Here is a 22,558-nt window from a genome sequence, read left to right as displayed (position 1 = left end):
GTGAACTGAGTGGTGCAAGGTCTTATATAGCCTGATCAGCTGTGGTCTGACGTAATGTCAGTGTCCATAGTAACCATGCTCACCTGTGCACGGACACGTACGTACACAGGTACACAAACATAGACAAAGCTGGTTGTTGGAGTGGTTTGCATCACTCAAAAATAATAATCAATGAGAATATTGCGTAATGTGTAGCACATCATATGGAAGCTTACAAATATGTATCTTCATAAGCATAACAAATAAATGTCCGCAGGCCCTCCATGAGATGAGGGTCAGAGTGCTGGGGCAACGACCAGACACTCTGGCACACTGGTCAAACGTCACAGCAGCAAGAGATGAGCAGTAGTTCAGTGCAAAGAGGTCTCACAGAAAAGAGCGTGCACGTGCGTGTGTGTGTATGTGTGTTTGTGCACGCGTGTGCGTGCAGTATTAACTCACGTCTGTGTCGGGACCCTTATCGGCTCCAGGGCAGGAGAAGGTGACGAACTCATGGCAGCGCTTGTGAACCACGAAACAGCACACTGAGAGAGAGAGAGAGAGAGAGAGAGAGAGAGAGAGAGAGAGAGAGAGAGAGAGAGAGAGAGAGAGAGAGAGTTAGCAACATACAGGATTTTATTTTGCTGTTCTTGGATGTGCTCAGTGCTGACACTGCAACCATTTCCCTCAATGTCAGCAGAGGCTAAGTCGGTAAGACACCAGGTGACAGCTGTGAAAACTACCTGTCTACCTAGCGTCTTCTCAGTCAGTCTCAGACTCCCAACATGTCTACCTAGCGTCTTCTCAGTCAGTCTCAGACTCCCAACATGTCTACCTAGCGTCTTCTCAGTCAGTTTCAGACTCCCAACATGTCTACCTAGCGTCTTCTCAGTCAGTCTCGGACTCCCAACATGTCTACCTAGCGTCTTCTCAGTCAGTCTCGGACTCCCAACATGTCTACCTAGCGTCTTCTCAGTCAGTCTCAGACTCCCAACATGTCTACCTAGCGTCTTCTCAGTCAGTCTCAGACTCCCAACCTGCTACCTATCTGACGCTCCGCTTTTGTGCATGTATAGTATAATGTCTGTGTCCCTTGTTTGACAAGCCTTGCTATAGGGCTCGCGTTATGCTACTACTGTAGATATCATCCGGGATTTTGCATATCGTAATGTCATGATATTACAATATAAAAGTGTCGTATCTTTTTCTGGATTTAACCGGTCATAGTATATAGCGTAAATTGCCAGTCTATCAGCTCTCCCAACACAGCGGTGTGCGGCGGCAGAGGATCAGGAGGTATAGAGCATGGATCAGTCTTGGAATGGGAAGGTTCCCGGTTCGATCCCCCGCCCCTCCTGACCCTGCAGCGTTTTCCTCAGCCCCCAACCCACCAGTGTTGTTTTCCTCGACTAAAACTAAAGACCTTTTTTCACTGACGAAAGCTAAATGGAAACTAAGCTATGATGACTAAAACTAAGACTAAATATACTGACAATTTCGTCAAAAAAAATAAAAACTACACTAAAATGTTAGGAAGGGACTAGTGGACAAGAGATCCAGTATAAGTCATTATACGCTGCGACGCGTTGTGAGCTTGTAGATCGGCTATTTTCAGCATATGTAAAATCAGTCATTACGACGGCATCAAGGCCCACCAAAACACATTTTAGTCGACTAAATCACCTGTAGACACACACAATTCAATTCAATTCAAAGGGCTTTATTGGCATGAAAAAACATACGTTTACATTGCCAAAGCAGAAAACACAATACAACAATACATCAATACAATCAAAACAAAAAATATGTACATTTGAACGTCAGAATCTTCAATAGATCAATTTCTATATTGTACCAAGATCACTGGATGCAGGTATAGTGCAGGAATATACACACACGTGCATGCGCACACACACAGAGACCATACTGTAAAAAAAAAACAGTGGGTAATCTATCCTAGGTCATTGTCTGCACCTTTTGAGTACCTCATATTGACTGCCTGGTCGATTTCATTTTAGCCTTGAGTCACCAACAACAGCATGTCTGTCTGTCTGTATTTTACTCACAACGTGACTCTGTTATCATCAACATCATCATCATAATAAGCATAATGCAGATCTCTATCGTAATCCTTATTCAACCCGATAATCCATGCCATGAGCAACGTGTGTGTGCGTGCGTGCGTGCGACTGTGTGTGTGTGTGTGTGTGAGAGAGAGACAGAGGCTATTCAGTGTTGCAGTACAGAACAGGAGAGAGAGACAGAGAGAAAGGCACAGAGAGGGAGAGAGAGTAATATTAGCCTTCCATGCACGCACGCACACACGCACGCACGCACGCACGCACGCACGCACGCACGAACGCACTACAGTGGACACATCACAACTGCTTCACGCCAAAGGGGTTGAGAAAATGATGGACAGATGGTCTCTTGGAGACCGGTAAAACAAGGTCTCCATGATGAAACGTTGATATAAAAAACGTTTCTCTTGTACCGTGCTAGTTGGCAGTGCGTGGGTTTCTTCTTTTAATGTTGATGTTGCCTGCTGCTCTTTGCCTACACACCTGCTTTTATGCTTTTCACCTACAGGTGTACGGAAGCTTTTTTTAAAGACAGTGACCCAGACACATACCGTACAGAGAAAGCCAAGAGAGATGTCCCCTCAGTCAACTGGTTATGGAACTGTTTACAAACACAGCAAAGCCCCAGACAGCAAAAGAAAAGCTACCGGACACATTGGAAAGAAGCGACGCAAATGCAGAGCAAACTAGAATGCTATCTGACACAAACAAGAGAATACACAGTCACATTGGCAGTCAGGATATGGCCACGAATACAAAACAAACAAATTACATACAATTAAACATGAACAAATGCACAATGTCCCCATCACAGTTCCTTACCCAACAGCTGACAACTCAAGTTAACCACTATACATCCAAAGCCTCTTCAATGTCACCTCGCTTAATGAAGTCCAAGAACCTCTCCCATATCGTATAGGATACAGCAGGTTAGTTTCTCATGTGCCAAACTGGTCGTTCAATTCCTCAACCAAAAGCCGATCGTAGGGGCGTTGACATTTTTCCAACATAGCGCAAATGAGCGTCTGGCCAATTTGAAAATGTGTCTTTATTTTTTAGTGTACAATTTAAAGGAGAATTCCATGCTAGAAGGCTTTCTTACCTTTATTTGTAGTTGTTACGTCCCCACCAAAGAGGTCCAGGTGTTAGTATCCCAAGCGGCACACTTTACTACTTATTTTGCACAATAAGCACAAAAACCCAACCCCCATTGAGGGCTTATAGTCTATTAGGGGAAATAGCCAATAAAGCACAAAATAACACCTGGACCTCTTTGGTGGGGACGTAACAACTACAAAGAAAGGTAAGAAAGCCTTCTAGCATGGAATTCTCCTTTAATGGATAAATACTGAGTATACTGTACACACTGTAATTTGGGACAGAGAGGAACTGGACCTGATATAATGTACCACAGACCATCTCCTCACATTCCCACAAGCAATGGAATAGGGTATACCTTTATGTTAGCACACCTATTTCTGACAGCAAATACTTTCCCCCACCACTGGGTCATCTCTAACTTGCAGTGTAACAAGGCTCCATTTACACAATCCATCATTGTAGTAGAGGAAGCAGGCCCATGCAGGGGGCATATATGGGCAGTGTAGTTCTACCACCCAGATGGTTGTAGTCCTCAGAGGGAGAGCAGAGGTTGCTGTGCTGACACAGGACGGTCTGATTAATTAGCCCAGCCTTTTGTTCCAGCAGCCTAATTGCCCAGAGCACACAGCTGCGGGGCTTTGGAAGTGTAAAGCCGCTTACACAACTCAAATCCTGACGGGTCTGTGTGTGTGTGTGTGTGTGTGTGTGTACACACACACACACACTTTATCTCTGCTGTCGGGAGGAAACCTCATAACTCTGAAAAAATGAAAAAATTTTTCAGGAAACTAAGAAAACCTTATGTTTTTAAAACAAAGCAACACAGCCTCATCAAAGTTGGTGTTGTAACTTTATATATTGTCAATTACTTCCATGAGAGGGGGAGAGGTGGTGGAGTTAGTTGCTTTAGCAGACATTTTGAGGGTCCAATGGAGTTAAGAGGTTTTGTCCCAAAGCACTTTTTACTACTTTCCATTGGTTCAATATTTTCGAAACAACACACAGACGTAAAGGGTGTTCAATAGCACTGGTTTATGCCAAAAAAAACCTAAACATTTTAGTTATGAGGTTTCCTCTCGACAGCAACGTTATGCTTTATGGTGCAGATAACAGAAGTGTGTGTGTGTGTGTGTGTGTGTGTGTGTGTGTGTGTGTGTGTGTGTGTGTGTGTGTGTGTGTGTGTGTGTGAAAGAGAGAGGCTTTGATCTGCACCGTCAAGCCTCAGTTATACTTCAGTTGAACGCCAGTTGTCGTGCAGTAAATAGCAGATCCACAAGCTCACAACGCGTCACGAACGTGACGCGTTGCACCCAAACCCAAACACCAGCGTGCAACTACTGCATATGAATAAGGCTTTAACGGCACAGGAGCTTTGATCTGAGGAGCAGGAGGAGAATCATGAGGAGGTGAAGGTTTTATTTAGACCAGTCAGTGGTTCTCATTATTTTTTCCGAGGCCCGATTGTGACGACATGCAGTGCTGAATGATTCATCGGGGAAAAAGGATTGCGACACGCTATATGCGATCTCTAAATTTGAGCTAGAATGTGTCCAATTAATTTGAGTTACTCTTGTGTTTTAGCTACAAGAGAGAGAGAGACTTTAAGGGAGGTTTAAGTCGAGCACTTTGGTGGTGTCTGTTAAAAGCCACAGTGATGATTATGCAAAAATAATTGTGACTCGTGAGTAGGCAATTATGTAACAAGAGGGAGGGAGGGAGGGAGCTGGGAGGGACAGACAGACAGACAGACAGACAGACAGACAGACAGACAGACAGACAGACAGACAGACAGGCAGGCAGGCAGGCAGGCAGACAGACATGGATGGCCAGCACCAACATGGTTTTAAGTCCCTGTAGATCTGATGCAACCTGTGATTGTACGACAGCAGTTAAATACAAAGCTCAATATGAACTGGGTCACGTATGCAAACTAAGTAAGTGGGACAGGCTTAAGTTTCTGACGACGTGCGTGTGTGCAAACTCAAAATGTCCCCCTCCTCGATGCAGTGATTTAGTTCAGTCCACTTCAGGCGAGGTGAGGGGAAAAAGAAGAGAGGGGATTGGGGGGGGTAGGGATGGATTGGTTATTGTCCTGTCTCCGCTATTTTTAGCCTCAATTCTTTGTCACCAAGGGGCGAGGACAGAGTGTGTGTGCATGTGTGCGTGCGTGCGTGTGTGTGTGTGCGCACATCCACCACACCCACACACACAGCTGGTCCCCGGCAAAATGTGATACATCTCAACACATTTTTTTTTACTTACTTTAAACTACACAAATCTTGCATGATAGCCGTTGGCAGTGGCTCGGTACTTTTAAACAACATTATAGGCAATAAGCATAGCAATCCTGCAAATAATTTGAAACGAGCGCAAAAAATAAAAAATAAAATAACGCAACCCGCAACTACTAATATTTACGAGCAACTTTACAGGGGAAAAAACTCAGTGTGAACTGAGCGATGCTGTGTGTGTGTGTGTGTGTGTGTGTGTGTGTGTGTGTGTGTGTGTGTGATTAACTAGGAATGGCCCGGCATCCGCAGAGGTCAATAGGTCATACTCTAAACACCCATAGGGACAGACAGACAGAGGGACACACATAGCCCTTTAACCCATTTAGGCCTGACGTCGACATTAAAAAATGTATTTTTAAAATGTATTCTTTTCTGAAAAACCTCATGTTTCTGTATTAGTGGTTCTCAATATTTCATGTCAAGGAACCCCAGAATAATCTGTATTTGACCGCCGACCCCCATCTGAAAATATGTAGTTCCAGGGACCCCCCAGAAGCAAAGATATGAGCTAAAAACGTTCGCTCTGAAAGGATATATATTCAAAATTTTAGATCTGCTATTTCACAATAGCTAAAGTATAACATAAATGCACCGTCTCTGTCTGTAACTCGACAACCGTTCTCCCCACCGTCTTCAAATTCGACACACGCGTTCCACTTAGCCACAGGGGGTGCAAGTGGCCGGTGTTGAGTCGGTCGGACCCACGGTTATCCAGAACCGCCCCAAAAACGCGTCTGCCCGGGCTCTGGACAGGGCCCCTGCCCAGTGTCCATATATAGCTGGCCTGTTCTGACATCATTCTGATGTCTGCATAGACTCCATATTTGGGCATGCCTGACAAAGAACTCCATATATGGGCATAAAAGGGACACAGACATAATATCTGGGTGGGGCATGCATTTACAACTTGACATCGTTAGGCCAGTGCCCAATGGGCACCGCTGTAGAGGCTCCAATATCGCATAATATCTGGGTGGGGCATGCATTTCCAACTTGACATCGTTAGGCCAGTGCCCCCGCTGTAGAGGCTCCAATATCGCATAATATCTGGGTGGGGCATGCATTTCCAACTTGCATCGTTCCAAGTAGGCCAGTGCCCAACACGCACTGCTGTAGAGGCCCCACGGGCACCGCTCTAGTAATGCTTAAAACACCAAAAAGGGGTTCACGTGCTGAATGGGTAAATATGCCACATCATGATAAGTTACTTCAGAGTGCCCTATATTTAATCAAAGTGTGGCATTCTGTGGCTACATTATGGACCTGCTTTGCTGTTCTCTCAGCTGTAGTTTAGACCCATTAATGAGGCCTCATGAAAAGGACTAATGGAGCAGTCTTTAATCAGGCATGCCCAGAAGAGGGCAGGAGTCACGCAATTTAGTGTTACTGTTTAGCTCGTAGACTCTGCTATTTTCAGCATGCGAACAAGTGTAAAATGGGCCATTGAGAAGAGAGGAGAAGAGAAGAGAGGAGAAGAGGAGAGGAGAGGAGAGGAGAGGAGAGGAGAGGAGAGGAGAGGAGAGGAGAGGAGAGGAGAGGAGAGGAGAGGAGAGGAGAGGAGAGGAGAGGAGAGGAGAAGAGAGAAGCCCAAATGTACTGTACATCTTCTTACTAGAAACATTAATGTGTCAAACTCACCCAGGATTGTGTTTGAGCAATAATTATACTGCGGCACCAAAGGATAATTAACTGTATGTGCGTGCGTGCGTGCGTGCGTGCGTGCGTGCGTGCGTGCGTGCGTGCGCGCAAATGGATACTTCCCCAACAGTGAAGGCATTCAACACTTACACAAACTCCTTTTCAAACTCATTTTCCAAACTAAAGGAGAGGGAGTGTCCCTCCCCTCTGTTAACTGACGTCTTACTGGTTGACTCAGTGTGTGTGTGTGTGTGTGTGTGGGGGGGGGGGGGGTTGGTGGTTAGCTAAAGGTCAAGGTGAGTCGTCAGACAGTCAGACTCTGACTCTGACTGACAGGTCTGACTCTGACCTTTTCAGCAGACTCCTCCCATTCGGCGCGTTGCCCCGGCGACAGGCCGCGGCAGTCCACACTGTGTGTCTTCCTGTCCCCTGAGATCTGTGCTAGAATATGCATGACCACGGCACCCTCTCCCCTGTGTGCGTGCGTGCGTGCGTGCGTGCGTGCGTGCGTGCGTGCGTGCGTGCGTGCGTGCGTGCGTGCGTGCGTGCGTGCGTGCGTGCGTGCGTGCGTGCGTGCGTGCGTGCGTGCGTGCATTTGGTTCCATTTGTACATGCTTCGGCGTTCAATCAAAGGAGTGTCCCCCCCCCCCCCCCCCCCAATAACGTTAAATAGGCTGTATCGTCATAGTAACCATTGCCATGCATGTAAACAAGTGAAATTGAAAGTGATGAAACAAAGCAATGAGCAGAGCACCAGACGAAATTGGAACTTGACGCTAAAACAATTGTTTCATTTTCAGGTATAGAGGGTATGCGCGTGACATCATCATCAAACCAGGAAGTTATGCAGGAACGCCTACTGAGTGGCAAAAAACGACTTTCCTGGCCTCGACAGCCCAGACATCCACACAGAAAAGTCCTATCTGATTGCATTAAACAATGTTAAACAATGTTAAACTCACTTTGCATGTTGCTTTGCCACTCGATGTGCCATTCACTTTAAGCATGCGCATACCCTCTATTGTTCAATACCTGAAAATGTATTTTCTGTTTAATAAAGACTGAGACTCCTGTTGCTCAACAAACAGTTGCTATAGCAACGATTACCACCAGAATATAAAGCAATTTAAAAGCAATCCCTACCCTACTCTAATCTTCTAAAAGATTATGACGGTGAACTTGAGCCCACGCTAGATGAGAATACAGAGCTGTAAAAGTTAAGATTGTAACCAGCGTAGAGCCAGCAGAACACACAGCACAAACAAACAAGAGTTTGTTTGTGCTCAGCGAGAGCTTTCCTCTTAGCAAAACAATCCGTTTCCTTACATAATCACCGTGCAGACATTAGTGTGCAGCGGAGGCTTCCAAACACAACATAGCTACAGGCCACTGTGTTCCGTATGCATACGCACGCAAGCTACACACACACGCGCACACACACACACACAGAGCCGTGGGGACGGTGGATCAATCAGCTCAAAGTACATGCAGGTGGGAGGGGGTCCACATTGCCACACGTCCTCCCAGACAGTTACCATGAAGGAAACACATCACAGTGGTCCTTCCTTCCACACTCATGAATTAAATATGCTTTTCACATAAGCGCGCACACACCCACACACACACCCACACACACACACACACACACACACACACACACACACACACACACACACACACACACACACACACACACACACACACACACACACACACACACACACACACACACACACACACACACACACACACACACACACACACACACACACACACACGACTAAAGCTGAGACTAAATATACTGACAATTTCGTCAACAAAATGTTAGGAGGGGACTAGTGGACAAGAGATCCAGTATAAGTCATTTTACACTTGGTTGCATGCTGAAAATAGCCGATCTACAAGCTCACAGTGGTGAGCTTGTAGATCGGCTATTTTAAAAACAGTCATTACGACGGCATCAAGGCCCACCAAAACACATTTTAGTCGACTAAAATCGTATGATATTTAGTCGACTAAAACTCGACTAAACACCAAAACATTCCAGGTGACTAAAATGTGACTAAAACTAAATGGAAACGTTTCAAGAGACTATAGGACTAAAACTAAAACAGAAATTTGCTGCCAAAAACAACACTGCAAGCACGGTCAGGACCTGGACGAACTGGTGACGTCACGTCTCGATTGGGGCCAAATCAAGTCAAACCAAGAGCAGTCACATCTGGCCCAGAATATCACCTGATTTCAACCGACATACATTCTGCCCACTAAGACGGACATACACGGATGAATCAGAGAGTCCGATCGAACTTAATTTAACCTGAGGACGATTCTACAAATTCCTTCAAAAGTCCTGACAGTTTTCGGAAAAACCCATGTTTCTATGTCGGTCGTCCTCAAACATTTTCATGTCAAGGACCCCCAAAAGTGTATGTAATTGGCCGCCGAACCCCCTATCTGACAATATGTTGTTCCAGGGACCACCCAGAGGGACCACCCAGAGGCAAAGATTTGAGTTAAAAAACGTTGACTGTGAAAGAATATTTATTCAAAGATTTGCTTTTTCAGATCAAGCTCATAGCGTGGCACTGCCGCGCTATTCTTGTAGATCTGCTATTTTTCAATAGCTAAAGTATAACAATGCTTAAAACACCAAAAGGGGTTCCTGTCCTGAATGGGTTAAGTCAGGTAGATCACCAGTAGATCACAAAGGCTGTGCAGGTAGATCACATGACATGCCCCGAAAGAATATTTCAATAAAATATAATAAAAGAACAATTCTTGCCATCCGCCACTTGAATTAAAGGTGACTTGATTGATTGACATCAAAAAGCGCCTGTCAGCTCAAATCCACAATGCAACATTTTGTTTTCAGTGTTGCTGTGCACAAACATCGGTAGCATTCTAAATTAAAATACAAACAACCCTACCTATTCCATTTCTCCCCCTCTATTTCCCATTCCAAGTGCATTTGTCTTATATGTAATGCCAGCGCCGCTGTTCTAAAGCACCCTCGGGTACATATTTAAACTATTTTCAGGTGGGTAGATCTTGTCGAGCTGGTCATTTTGAAAGTAGCTCTCAAGTCAAAAGAGGGTGGGCACCCACTGGGTTAAGTCATGATCTGGCCCAGATCAGATCAAGTCAGATCTGGCCCAGAATATTATATACCTGTATATTACAAATATACAGTATTATTACAACTGGTGAAGACGTCCTGGAAATGACATAAAGATCATCCCCAGGACCCCATATGAGCTGTGATGTGGCCCACCTGAACGTCATTACAATGTCATCATGACTTCTTAATGGCATTCAAAGCATCAAAACGTTTCGCCTGTGGATCTGCTACTGTTGCCGTTTTTTGAATTTTAATCCTCAACAGAAATCGTTTTGGACACATGCGAGGTTTCCATGCCGACAGAGGCGACATATGGATACACGCCGCACGCACGCACACACACACACACACACACACACACTCAGACTCTCAGGTGACAGTGGTCATGTAACGAGTGTGACCTCAGGTCCTGTCTTGTCGTGACTAATGACACATGTGACATGTCACTATTAACTACATCGGTAGAAGCAGATCGGGTAGCGTAGGTCCATGTCTCACAGGGAAAAGTTGTTCCAAAACACACTGCAAACGCACGCACGCACGCACGCACGCACGCACGCAGTCGCACACACGCACAAAAAAAAGCATGTTTTCTCTCTAGGTTGTATTCACTGATTAGCCTAATTCTACTGCTTTGTGACTGCATGTTCCCAGCAGAGGAACTCTATCTATTCAGGGAATCTGAATGGAATTAACATCTAATTAATAACACCATGGCAAATGCTGCACCTTTCTCACTGACCATGTTCTGTTTCATGACATTTTTTTACTTGTATAATTAAAGTGGGAACGTTTTGTTCTTTCGAGCACATCAACAAATTGACAAGAAAAGAAAAAGAAAGGAAATAAAACACGTCCTCTCTGTCGTCTCTCTCTGCTCCCACAGTGACGGCTCATTAGCGGCGCTCCTGTAGCAGCCGTTATATCTCCACAGTGACACTGTACTATGTGGGTACAGTACAGTACAGGCAGTACAGTACATGTTCCTTCTAGCCCGTTTAGACCTGAAGACCTACATTCTACAAAATGTCTTCTGAATCCTGACAGTTTTCTGAAAAACCCCCATGTTTCTACATCAGTGGTTCTCAAACATTTTCATGTCAAGGAGCCCCAAAAATATATGTATAGAGGGTATGCGCGTGACATCATCATCAAACCCGGAAGTTATGCAGGAATGCCTACTGAGTGGCAAAAAACTACTTTCTGGCCTTGACAAACCCATGCATCCAAACAGAAAAGTCCTATTTGATTGCATTAAACAACGTTAAACAATGTTAAACTCACTTTGCATGTTGATTTGCCACTCGAAGTGCCATTCACTTTAAGCATGCGCATACCCTCTATTCGGCCACCCGACCCCCAGAAGCAAGTTAAAAACTTTCGCTCGGAAAGAATATATATATTCAAAGATTTGCGCCGCATTTTCGCGATTTTTCAAAAATGGCAGACCTACAAGCTTGTAGCGCGCCACTCGGTGGCGCGCTACGAGCTTGTAGATCTGCTATTTTTCAATAGCTAAAGTGTAACGTAATGCTTTAAAACACCAAAAGGGGTTCCCGCCCAAAATGGGCTATAGTCTCATTCCTGGTTTCCGTTTAGCGGACGTGATGAATCAGACTATATCATCTACTCTACTTAGATCACTTTATGATCAATCACAGCTATGTTATTTATACTATACAGTGGTTCCCAAACTTTTTAAGCCTGTGACCCAAAAAGAGAAATTATAGATGTTTGCCGGGCGATGCAAACTAATGATTAATTCATGATTAGTATGTACTAATGCTTAAAATGCTGTAATCGCTTGAAAAATTATCCGAAGTGGCGATCAACAACATCACAGTGGAGGAGGACTGCTGCCGCACCACCGCCGCCGCCATTGGAATGTATTGGGCCTCAATTTCCCAGAACCCTTTGCATGCCAGTGTGACGGATGTTTTTTTTTCTTCTTCCGATGACGTCATCAAAGCGCGTCACCTATCCCACTCTGTCCGATGGAAACCATATTTAGCGGAAACTTTGGCTTAAAGGTCTCCACACACCGGGCGCCGTTTCTCCATCGGTTTTCCGAAAAACGTGGCCGGTGTGCAACCACCTTAAAAGTCTTAAAACGTATTAAAAACGTGAATTCAACAATGAAAACATAACTCGTGTAACTCGTTATTGGGAGGGAGGCTGCATGTTCTACAGTCAATTAACTTGTGTAACTCGATCGTGTTAGGGAGGGAAAGTGTTAACTCAATGGTCGCCAAGGACTTATTTAACTTATTTTTCATGATGTCCTGGAGCGCCAAGGACGTGTTTTTCGTGTTTTATAACATGGTAAAAAAAAATATATATATATATATAAAATAAAATAAAAGATATATGGTGGCGGTCTGGGACTTTTGGCGCCCCCTGGTGGCGGTGAGTTAATGAGCTTCAGGTTACTTTAGTAAGCTCAGTTAATATTGAGCGACTCGAGAAGGAGTCTCACTCATACATACAGTACATACAGTACACTGCCCTCACAGTTCTCTGACAAGGACCAGATTTAGATTATTCTAAATACATTTCATACGCACACTTCGTGCACGGTTCAGTTGGGCAAGACAGTGACGCATGCCGAGCATGTATGCGATAGCGCAGCCTACGCCTGTGCTCCATGGCCGCGATACAACACCGGACACACGTGTGTGTGTGTCTCTGTGTGTGTGTGTGTGTGTGTGTCTCACACTCGGATCGCACTGCGACACATGTCACGTGGCGTTAGTCGCAAGACCCGCCTGCTAGTTGAGTACAATAGGACCCTGATGGAAACAAGCCATCTATAGGCTTTCTTGGATAAGGGTCCGGGGACCCATAGGGGTCCTTGAGAAAGTTAGGTAGGGTCCCCACCTAAATGATAGTTAGGAACCAAATGGACCCTTATGGGTCTGTAACTCAGAGAGTGTACAAATGCAATACAAATACATTTGTACACTCTCAGAGTTAAATTAACTTGATTTTACAATATACTGTACATTGGGGTCCCAGAGATAGAAATGCCATTAAATGGGGGTCCGTAGCCTAATGCATGTCAAACTGAGGGTCCTTGAAATTAAAATGGTAGAGAATCACTGCTAGAGCCGTGAAAATGTTCTCTTATGGGGGTCCCTGGCATATATTTTCAAATGGGGGTCCACGGGGCTAATTACTGTCATTATGGGGGTCCTTGACATGAAAAGGTTTGGACAAACACAGGGAAGTATACAGTACAATATAAGGTCTGTCCTTATATTGTACCTTATATTGTACTGTATACTTCCCTGTGTTTGTCCATTGAAAATCGCGCCGGTTCAGTCTCTATCCTTTTAATACTCCATGGTGCACACCAACGCCTGGGCGATCTCCAGAGCGCGGCGGATGCTTGAAGTGAGGCGGGGATTCATTAGATGGGCTCAGAGAATAGCGATGGTGTTCTTCTTATCCTGCTTGAATGTTCAAAGTCGCCGTAGCAAAACACTTGTCTGTCTGTGCGCCGGCAGCTCTGATAACAACCACAGATCAAAGGCAGAGAATGAAGAAGACGGCATCAGATAGCTGTGTGTGTGTTGTTGTTGTTGTCGATGGTGTGTGTGTGTGTGTGTGAGTGTGTGCGTGTGTGCGCGTGCGTGCGTGCGTGCGTGCGTGCGTGCGTGCGTGCGTGCGTGCGTGCGTGCGTGCGTGCGTGCGTGCGTGCGTGCGTGCGTGCGTGCGTGCGTGCGTGCGTGCGTGCGTGCCAAAGATACAGCACAGACATGACGCCTGGATCACAAACCTTCAAATCATGATCCTCTTGGATCACACAAACCTTCAAAACATGAAGCCTGGATCAAAGACGTTCTACAAGCAGCCTATAGCAATAGATGGGGATTTTCTGTTGTCGGCGTGTTATTCTTTTCTCTCTTTTGTTTCTGTTTGTAACTTAGAGGACGACTTCCCCCATGTCTTCATATAACTGCTCTTCTGTTTGTAACTTAGACGACTTCCCCCATGTCTTCATATAACTGCTCTTCTGTTTGTAACTTAGACGACTTCCCCCATGTCTTCATATAACTGCTCTTCTGTTTGTAACTTAGACGACTTCCCCCATGTCTTCATATAACTGCTCTTCGGTTTGTAACTTAGACGACTTCCCCCATGTCTTCATATAACTGCTCTTCTGTTTGTAACTTAGACGACTTCCCCCATGTCTTCATATAACTGCTCTTCTGTTTGTAACTTAGACGACTTCCCCCATGTCTTCATATAACTGCTCTTCTGTTTGTAACTTAGACGACTTCCCCCATGTCTTCATATAACTGCTCTTCTGTTTGTAACTTAGACGACTTCCCCCATGTCTTCATATAACTGCTCTTCTGTTTGTAACTTAGACGACTTCCCCCATGTCTTCATATAACTGCTCTTCTGTTTGTAACTTAGACGACTTCCCCCATGTCTTCATAGAACTGCTCTTCTGTTTGTAACTTAGACGACTTCCCCCATGTCTTCATATAACTGCTCTTCTGTTTGTAACTTAGAGGACGACTTCACCCATGTCTTCATAGAACTGCTCTTCTGTTTGTAACTTAGAGGACGACTTCCCCCATGTCTTCATAGAACTGCTCTTCTGTTTGTAACTTAGACGACTTCCCCCATGTCTTCATATAACTGCTCTTCTGTTTGTAACTTAGAGGACGACTTCCCCCATGTCTTCATAGAACTGCTCTTCTGTTTGTAACTTAGAGGACGACTTCCCCCATGTCTTCATAGAACTGCTCTTCTGTTTGTAACTTAGACGACTTCCCCCATGTCTTCATATAACTGCTCTTCTGTTTGTAACTTAGAGGACGACTTCCCCCATGTCTTCATAGAACTGCTCTTCTGTTTGTGACTTAGAGGACGACTTCACCCATGTCTTCATATAACTGCTCTTCTGTTTGTAACTTAGAGGACGACTTCACCCATGTCTTCATATAACTGCTCTTCTGTTTGTAACTTAGACGACTTCCCCCATGTCTTCATATAACTGCTCTTCTGTTTGTAACTTAGAGGACGACTTCACCCATGTCTTCATATAACTGCTCTTCTGTTTGTGACTTAGAGGACGACTTCACCCATGTCTTCATATAACTGCTCTTCTGTTTGTAACTTAGAGGACGACTTCACCCATGTCTTCATATAACTGCTCTTCTGTTTGTAACTTAGAGGACGACTTCCCCCATGTCTTCATAGAACTGCTCTTCTGTTTGTGACTTAGAGGACGACTTCCCCCATGTCTTCATAGAACTGCTCTTCTGTTTGTGACATAGAGGACGACTTCCCCCATGTCTTCATATAACTGCCCAAAGCCTGATGCTCGTTGTTGCGACGGAAGGTCGCAGCTAACTGTGGAATGGAGCATTTCCCGTCAGTTTAGTGTGTCGGGCACCATACTGTAACCATTTAGGCCTGACGTCGAAATTTTTAAAAATGTCAATCTAAATCATGAGTTTTCTGAAAAACCCATGTTTCTATGTCAGTCGTTCTCAACCTATTTCATGTCAAGGACCCCCGAGATTATATGTTGGGCCGCCGACCCCCATCTGAAAATACCTTATTCCAGGGACCCCCCAGAAGCAAAGATTTGAGTTAAAAACGTTGGCTCTGAAAGAATATATTCAAAGCTTTGCACTACATTTTCAAGAATTTAAAAAAATAGCAGATCTACAAGCTCTATATGAGCTTGTAGATCTGCTATTTTTCAATAGCTAAAGCATAATAAACATAATCCTTAAAACACCAAAAAGGGTTCCCGCCCAAAATGGGTTATACAGTATATGGACGGTGCCCAGGTCTCGTGACATCGTGTGACACATCATCAGGGACGGAGATGTGCAGAGAAGACTTGCGATATTGAGGGGGCAGAAAACAGCCCGGTCACGTTGGTTCATGTACTCGCGCGAGCCCATTGACTCCAATGCATTCCGGAAACTTCCTATGTGGAGCCTTCAATTAGGGACAAACCAATAGAAGTCTACTGTATGTAGGAGAGCCGCCATTGGACTGGCCCCATTCGCGTGCACCCTGATTGGTTCACCGATCTGTCCCTCAGCCCCGGTCTCTTCCCCCCCCCCCCCCCCAGTGCAGCACTGTTATTGTGTCGACCAGAAGTATACCGGACTGTCGAAGTTATTTCCACAGAGTCGGCACACGTTGGTTTTATTCTTAGACGGTGTGGTGGGTTCTTCAGCCATTCTCCTCATTTTCCTCGCATAGCCTCGTTTGAAGTTCCACTGGTAATATGGGTATCGAGGCTAGTGCAGCCGTGCCCGGCAGCCGGCGAAAACTAGAGTTCTCAACAGGCCCGAAAATTAAGGCCCCGGCCATACCTGGGCCCTCATCAAACCCTGTACACTCAAGAGAATGTCCCTGCTACCACCCTTTAGATCTCCATATACTGTATGGAGTTGACCTGTTCTGACATTCCATATGTTGATCTGACCTCATCAAACCCTGAAAGACATGCTCCTTACATGGCCAGTACAGAATTCATTCCATGTTGATCTGACCCCCCCCATGCCAAAGCACCAGCGCTCGCCCAGCAGTCTGCCGTCAACGAGGCGGAAGCATGCACGCGACCTCACCCTTTAGGGTGAGGTCGCTTCTCACCCTCAGGCGTCTTACTGCATGAAAAGAGTTTACGGGCAAATAGCACTAGATTTGCCCGTAAACCTCAAGTTTAGCAGGCATATACAGTAATATACGGTAATATACAGGTGTGATGGGACAATTCGGGAGTTTACCGGAGTTTGTTGGAAAGTTTAACGGGAGTTTCCTGTAATATACACATCCGTATTCCATGCTTTTTTACTAATATGGTAGACCGAGGCTCTACTTATTTACTGATAATAACTTGTGTTCATCATGAACTGGTATAATTTGTATAAAGCTACGCACAAATTAAATTAGAGTGTGTATGCAGGAGCCTGGAGGGATAAATTATATCGTAATAAACGCTGAAACAAATGTCAACAATCAATGAGACAGAGAGAGAGATTGTAAAACATTATTTCTCTCGGGAATTTGCGTGCACGTTGAGTCAGACAGTACAGTCAAACACGAGCACTTACAGTCACGATTAACAACATTGACAAAAGAAATGAGTAATTGATGAAACAGATGAACTGCATGAGTCACAGTGGAATATGAATCACATTCTGATACAACACATTACAGTGCAGTATGACTGCATGAGTCCTTTGGACTCTTGGTCGTGATTTCATGAATGCGTTTACCTTGCTCACCGTGAGACAAACACGCTTTAAACCATTTGATTTTTATTTTTTTTTCCTTTTTTTAAAATGTATTTTCTTCCTGAAAGACCTCATGTTTCTATATCAGTGGTTCTCAATATTTCATGTCAAGGACCCCAAAAATTATATGTAATAAAATATGCCGCCATCTACCCCCTTCTGATTTGTTCCAGGGACGCCCCCTCAGAAGCAAAGATTTGAGTTTAAAACTGAAACTCTGAAAGAATATATATTCAAAGATTTGCGCCACATTTTCACGATTTTTCAAAAATAGCAGACCTACAAGTGCTTGTAGATCTGCAATTGTTCAATAGCTAAAGTATAACACAATGCTTTAAAACACCAAAAGGGGTTCCCGCCCAGAATGGGATAAGAGCGTCTGCTAAATGACAAAATTGTAAATGTATGGTCCATTTAACCCATTCAGGATGGGAACCCCTTTTGGTGTTTTAAGCATTATGTTATAGGCTACTTTAGCTATTTTTGAAAAATCGTGAAAGTGTGGTGCAAATCTTTGAATATATATTCTTTCAGAGTGAACGTTTTTAACTCAAATATTTGCTTCTGGGGTGGGGGGGGGGGGGTCCCTGGAACAACATATTTTCAGATGGGGGTCGGTGGGCCAAATACATATATTTGTGGGGGTCCTTGACATGGAAATGTTTGACATACGACTGACATGACATAGAAACATGGGTTTTTCAAGAAAACTGTCAGGATTGAGAAGACATTTGTGGAATCGTCCTCAGGTCTAAATGGGTTCAATCCTGTTACTATACTGTCATCTTATTACATCACCATTGATCACATACCCAGCCCGTCTTTGCCCTTGGTGAGTGTTAACTTAATACTGTATGTTTCCTGTTCTCTATGACCAGTGTAAATGACATGTGTTGCACTGTGAGGCAACGGGGGGACGTTTATGAAGGGGGCACCGGAAGGGGAGAAACCGGATGTTGTGATACTGTGTGGCAGTTGTGAAGTTGGTATGGCGTGGTGCCGACAATAAAGTTATTCGAGTAACAGTGAGTATACTGAATAAGCCTCGCCGAGCCATGAGGCCCATAGGGGCATGAGCCTATATCTCCTGTTTCTGTAGCGTGAGGCAGCTTGACGTAAAAGTACAGGAACAGAGCAGGACAGACGTTATTGTCCCACTCTAGGGTGAACGTGTCATGGACACATTACAGTAACGCAACACACTGCCCACTGAATTAATCAACAACACAGATGGAATCATCATGCCTAGGAGGCTCATGGTCATCTATAGATGCATCAGATATTGTTGGTCATCTATAGATGCATCAGATACTGTTGGTCATCTATAGATGCATCAGATATTGTTGTATAACTGACTGCCGGGATGTGCCAAAGACGAATTTCCATTTCATGTAAATTTAACCCATTTTGGGCGGGAACCCCTTTTGGTGTTAGCATTATGTTATGCTTTAGCTATTGAAAAATAGCAGATCTACAAGCTCATAGCGCGCCACCGAGTGGCGCGCTACGAGCTTGTAGGTCTGCTATTTTTGAAAAATGGAAGAACGACTGACATAGAAACATAGCTTTTTCAGAAAACTGTCAGGATGTAAAAGACATTATTACAATCTGATCTCAGGTCAAAATGGGTTAATGGACAATAACGTTTTTTTTATCATTATGCTGGACCACGGCCTAACTCGGGGACCGCCGCGGCGTCGCCACGCATGGCGGGAGCGATGCGAGTTGGGAATGCATGGCATGCCCCACCCGGTTACGGAATAGCTCCTGTACTTGATGTCAGAATACCCGGAGTGTACCCCACAGGTGCCCCCCGGGCACACCTGTGCATTTTTTACTACAGAAATATATATTTAAAGAAAAATGTTCAGTACCACAAACACAATTAGGTTGTTAATCACAATTATTAGTTGTTGACAATAAATCGCCAACCTAAATATGTAATGGTGACAGCCCTGACGGGAACCCTGACGCACTGCACAGCACAGCACAGCACAGCACAGCACAGCACAGCACAGCACAGTACAGCACAGTACAGTACAGTACAGCACAGCACAGCACAGTACAGTACAGTACAGTACAGTACAGTACAGCACAGCACAGCACAGCACAGTACAGTACAGTACAGTACAGTACAGTACAGCACAGCACAGCACAGCACAGTACAGTACAGTACAGTACAGTACAGCACAGCACAGCACAGCACAGTACAGTCCATGGGCATTACGCCGAAGCAGGCATGCGGTTATTATCATTGCGGCACAAACCAACGTGACGCAAGGCTCAGCCAGCCAATCCCTGACCCCGAAGGGTCGGCTTGCGTGGCCAATCGGGCGAGAACACACAGAGATGCGGTGTGGGTCGAGGGGTCAGCAGACAAGACAATGAAGCTGTCAGAGCATGCAGCAGACCCAGGGTCAGATCACATCAGAGCTGCATGGGGGCTGATCCAGGATCAGCTCAGAGCAGCCATGTGGAGCAGATCACACTGCACAGGACTCACCATGAAGCCTGGGATCTGTGCAGCGTGCTGCTCGTACACACACACACACAATATAGAAATATAGAATCATAGCTCCCTAACAATCATTGCAGTGTGTGCATGCATGCTGTACTGTCAAGAGGTTTGAGTCTGTTAACCTGTGCAGTGGAAAGCATGCAGCACACACACACACACACACACACACACACACACACACACACACACACACACACACACACACACACACACACACACACACACACACACACACACACACACACACACACACACACACACACACACACACACAGGATTGTAGCCTAGTTCCATTTTATTGCTGATTAATGATGCTTGGCTGTGTGTGTGTGTGTGTGTGTGTGTGTGTGTGTGTGTGTGTGTGTGCGTGCGCGGCGGGGGGTTCTCTCTGACTGTGCAGGGATAATTGGCCTGGCTGATCCGTGTTCGCCCACGTCTCTGGCAGGGTGCTCTGCAGTGTGTGTGTGTGTGTGTGTGTGTGTGTGTGTGGGGGGGGGGGGGGGGGGTGATGGATAGCGGAGATGAAATAAAAGGTGGTGTTCTGTTCAATTAGCACCTCCCACACACACACACACACACACACACACACACACACACCCCGGTATTATGGCAGTAGGACCGGGAGTCGTGCAACACAACAGCCATCCTCTGCTAAGCTTCCATCCTCATACTGTATATATCACTGTACAACAGCCACAGAGGGAATCATTTGTTCCATGTTTCTCCACCACTGTCCCTATTTTCATTTTCATTTTCGTTTTTTAACTTTGCTTCTGGGGGGGTCCCTGGAACAACAATTTCAGATGGGGGCCGGCTGGCCAAATACATATAATCTTGGGGGTCCTTGACATGAAAATGTTTGAGAACGACTGACATAGAAAAATGGGTTTTTCAGAAAACTGTCAGGATCTAGAACAGGGGTTCTCAACCTTTTTGGCCGGGGACCCCCGGAAATGCTTTGGCATTAACCTTAAACCATTTTGGGCGGGAACCCCTTTTGGTGTTTTAAGCATTGTTATAATTTAGCTATTGAAAAATAGCAGATCTACAAGCTCATAGCGCGCCACCGAGTGGCGTGCTACGAGCTTGTAGGTCTGCTATTTTTGAAAAATCGTGAAAATAAAATTTAAAAAAATCTTTATTTTTTATTTTTTTTTGAAAATAATTTGGGGACCCCCTAAAATATTTTGGCGACCCCCCGAGGGGTCGCGACCCACGGGTTGAGAACCCCTGATCTAGAAGACATTGTAGAAGGTCTAAATGGGTTAAATCTATCTACCTACCTACCTACCTACCTACCTACCCACCCACCCATCCACCCACCCAGTATTGGCTTACTGTAAGTGGCTATTTCATTCTCATCCTGCATGTCTCTTTGCACCGTCTCTTTCAATAAGACTTTACGAGCTCGAAAAACGGTGTTCACCGAAGCAAATGAAAGCCTTTTCAGAAACGCGTGTATTATATAGTGGCGTGCGGGACAAGTGGGTTTTGAACCGTGCGGTGGTCCTTCTTAACCGCCACTCCACCGTACGGCGGGGTGAACTGACTCACTGCGCTCTCAACACGTCCGTGGTTAACCTCACTTTCAGATGAAATTACGCCCACGTCTCTCCTCTCTCTCTCCACACACACACACTCTCTCCTGCTCTTCTTTAGCAGCGCTCTGTGGTTGAGAACGGCCAGCTGAGCTGATATATCACACCACACACACACACACACACACGCACGCACGCACGCACGCACGCACGCACGCACGCACGGGATGTGGGCTGAAAGGGAACACAGCTCACCCCCAAAATCATGGCCTGTTTTCGGGTGCAGTACTTAGTTTAGACAGTACTTGGTTTAGACCAGTCATTAGTCCTACAACTACAACCTATCTCAACCTAACCTATCTCATAACCAACCAGAAACCTAACCTCCCACGGGGCAGCACACCTACACCCATGTCTAACCAATGACTAGTCTAAACTAAGTATGCACCCCGTGCCCATACTTTTATAGTAAATGGTGCATTTATATAGCGTCTTTATCCAAGGCGCTTTACATAGATTGTGCATTACATTCACCCATTCACACACACATTCATACACCGATGGCAGCGGAAACCATGCAAGGCACCAACCAGCACATCAGCACACCAGTAACACAGTGTAAAACTACCTGGCAAACTACCTGGCAGCAGCCATGATTCAACTCAATCAAAACAATAAAACTACTGGTCCAAACTCACTTCAAGTACACTCAAAACGTTACTAAACATGTCACTGACAGTTCACAGTAGTTTCAACATCATTAGGAATGTTTAGATATGGTTTTTATACCTGTGAAAATATGGAATGCCATTCCTGCCGTATCTAGATATAAATACATAAATAAATAAATGCATTTATAAAGCATGAAATGCTCAAATAAATAAATAATTGTGCAAAGAAATATACAATTAAATATTGAAATGTATTCATTTATGTGACCATTTATGTATTTAATTATTTATTTATATATTTATGTATTTATTTAATTATTTATTTCCTTATTTATTTACGTATTTA

General features: G+C 44.9%; 1 protein-coding gene across 3 annotated transcripts in view; it reads right to left on the bottom strand.

The window, feature by feature from the left end:
* Positions 1–22,558, bottom strand: part of prkcab (protein kinase C, alpha, b) — a 251,196-nt gene that overhangs the window by 158,254 nt on the left and 70,384 nt on the right. For all 3 annotated transcript variants that reach the window (XM_079520184.1, XM_079520183.1, XM_079520182.1), the window contains one exon: positions 442–524. In XM_079520184.1, coding sequence (XP_079376310.1) covers positions 442–524 — 83 coding nt within the window. The remainder of the gene's footprint in view (positions 1–441; positions 525–22,558) is intronic.

The sequence above is a fragment of the Electrona antarctica genome, assembly GCF_951216825.1.
Source record: "Electrona antarctica genome assembly, chromosome: 14".
In the NCBI taxonomy this organism is placed as follows: domain Eukaryota; kingdom Metazoa; phylum Chordata; class Actinopteri; order Myctophiformes; family Myctophidae; genus Electrona; species Electrona antarctica.
Note: the sequence above shows the minus strand (reverse complement) of the source record. Positions and strands in the feature narration are given on the sequence as shown.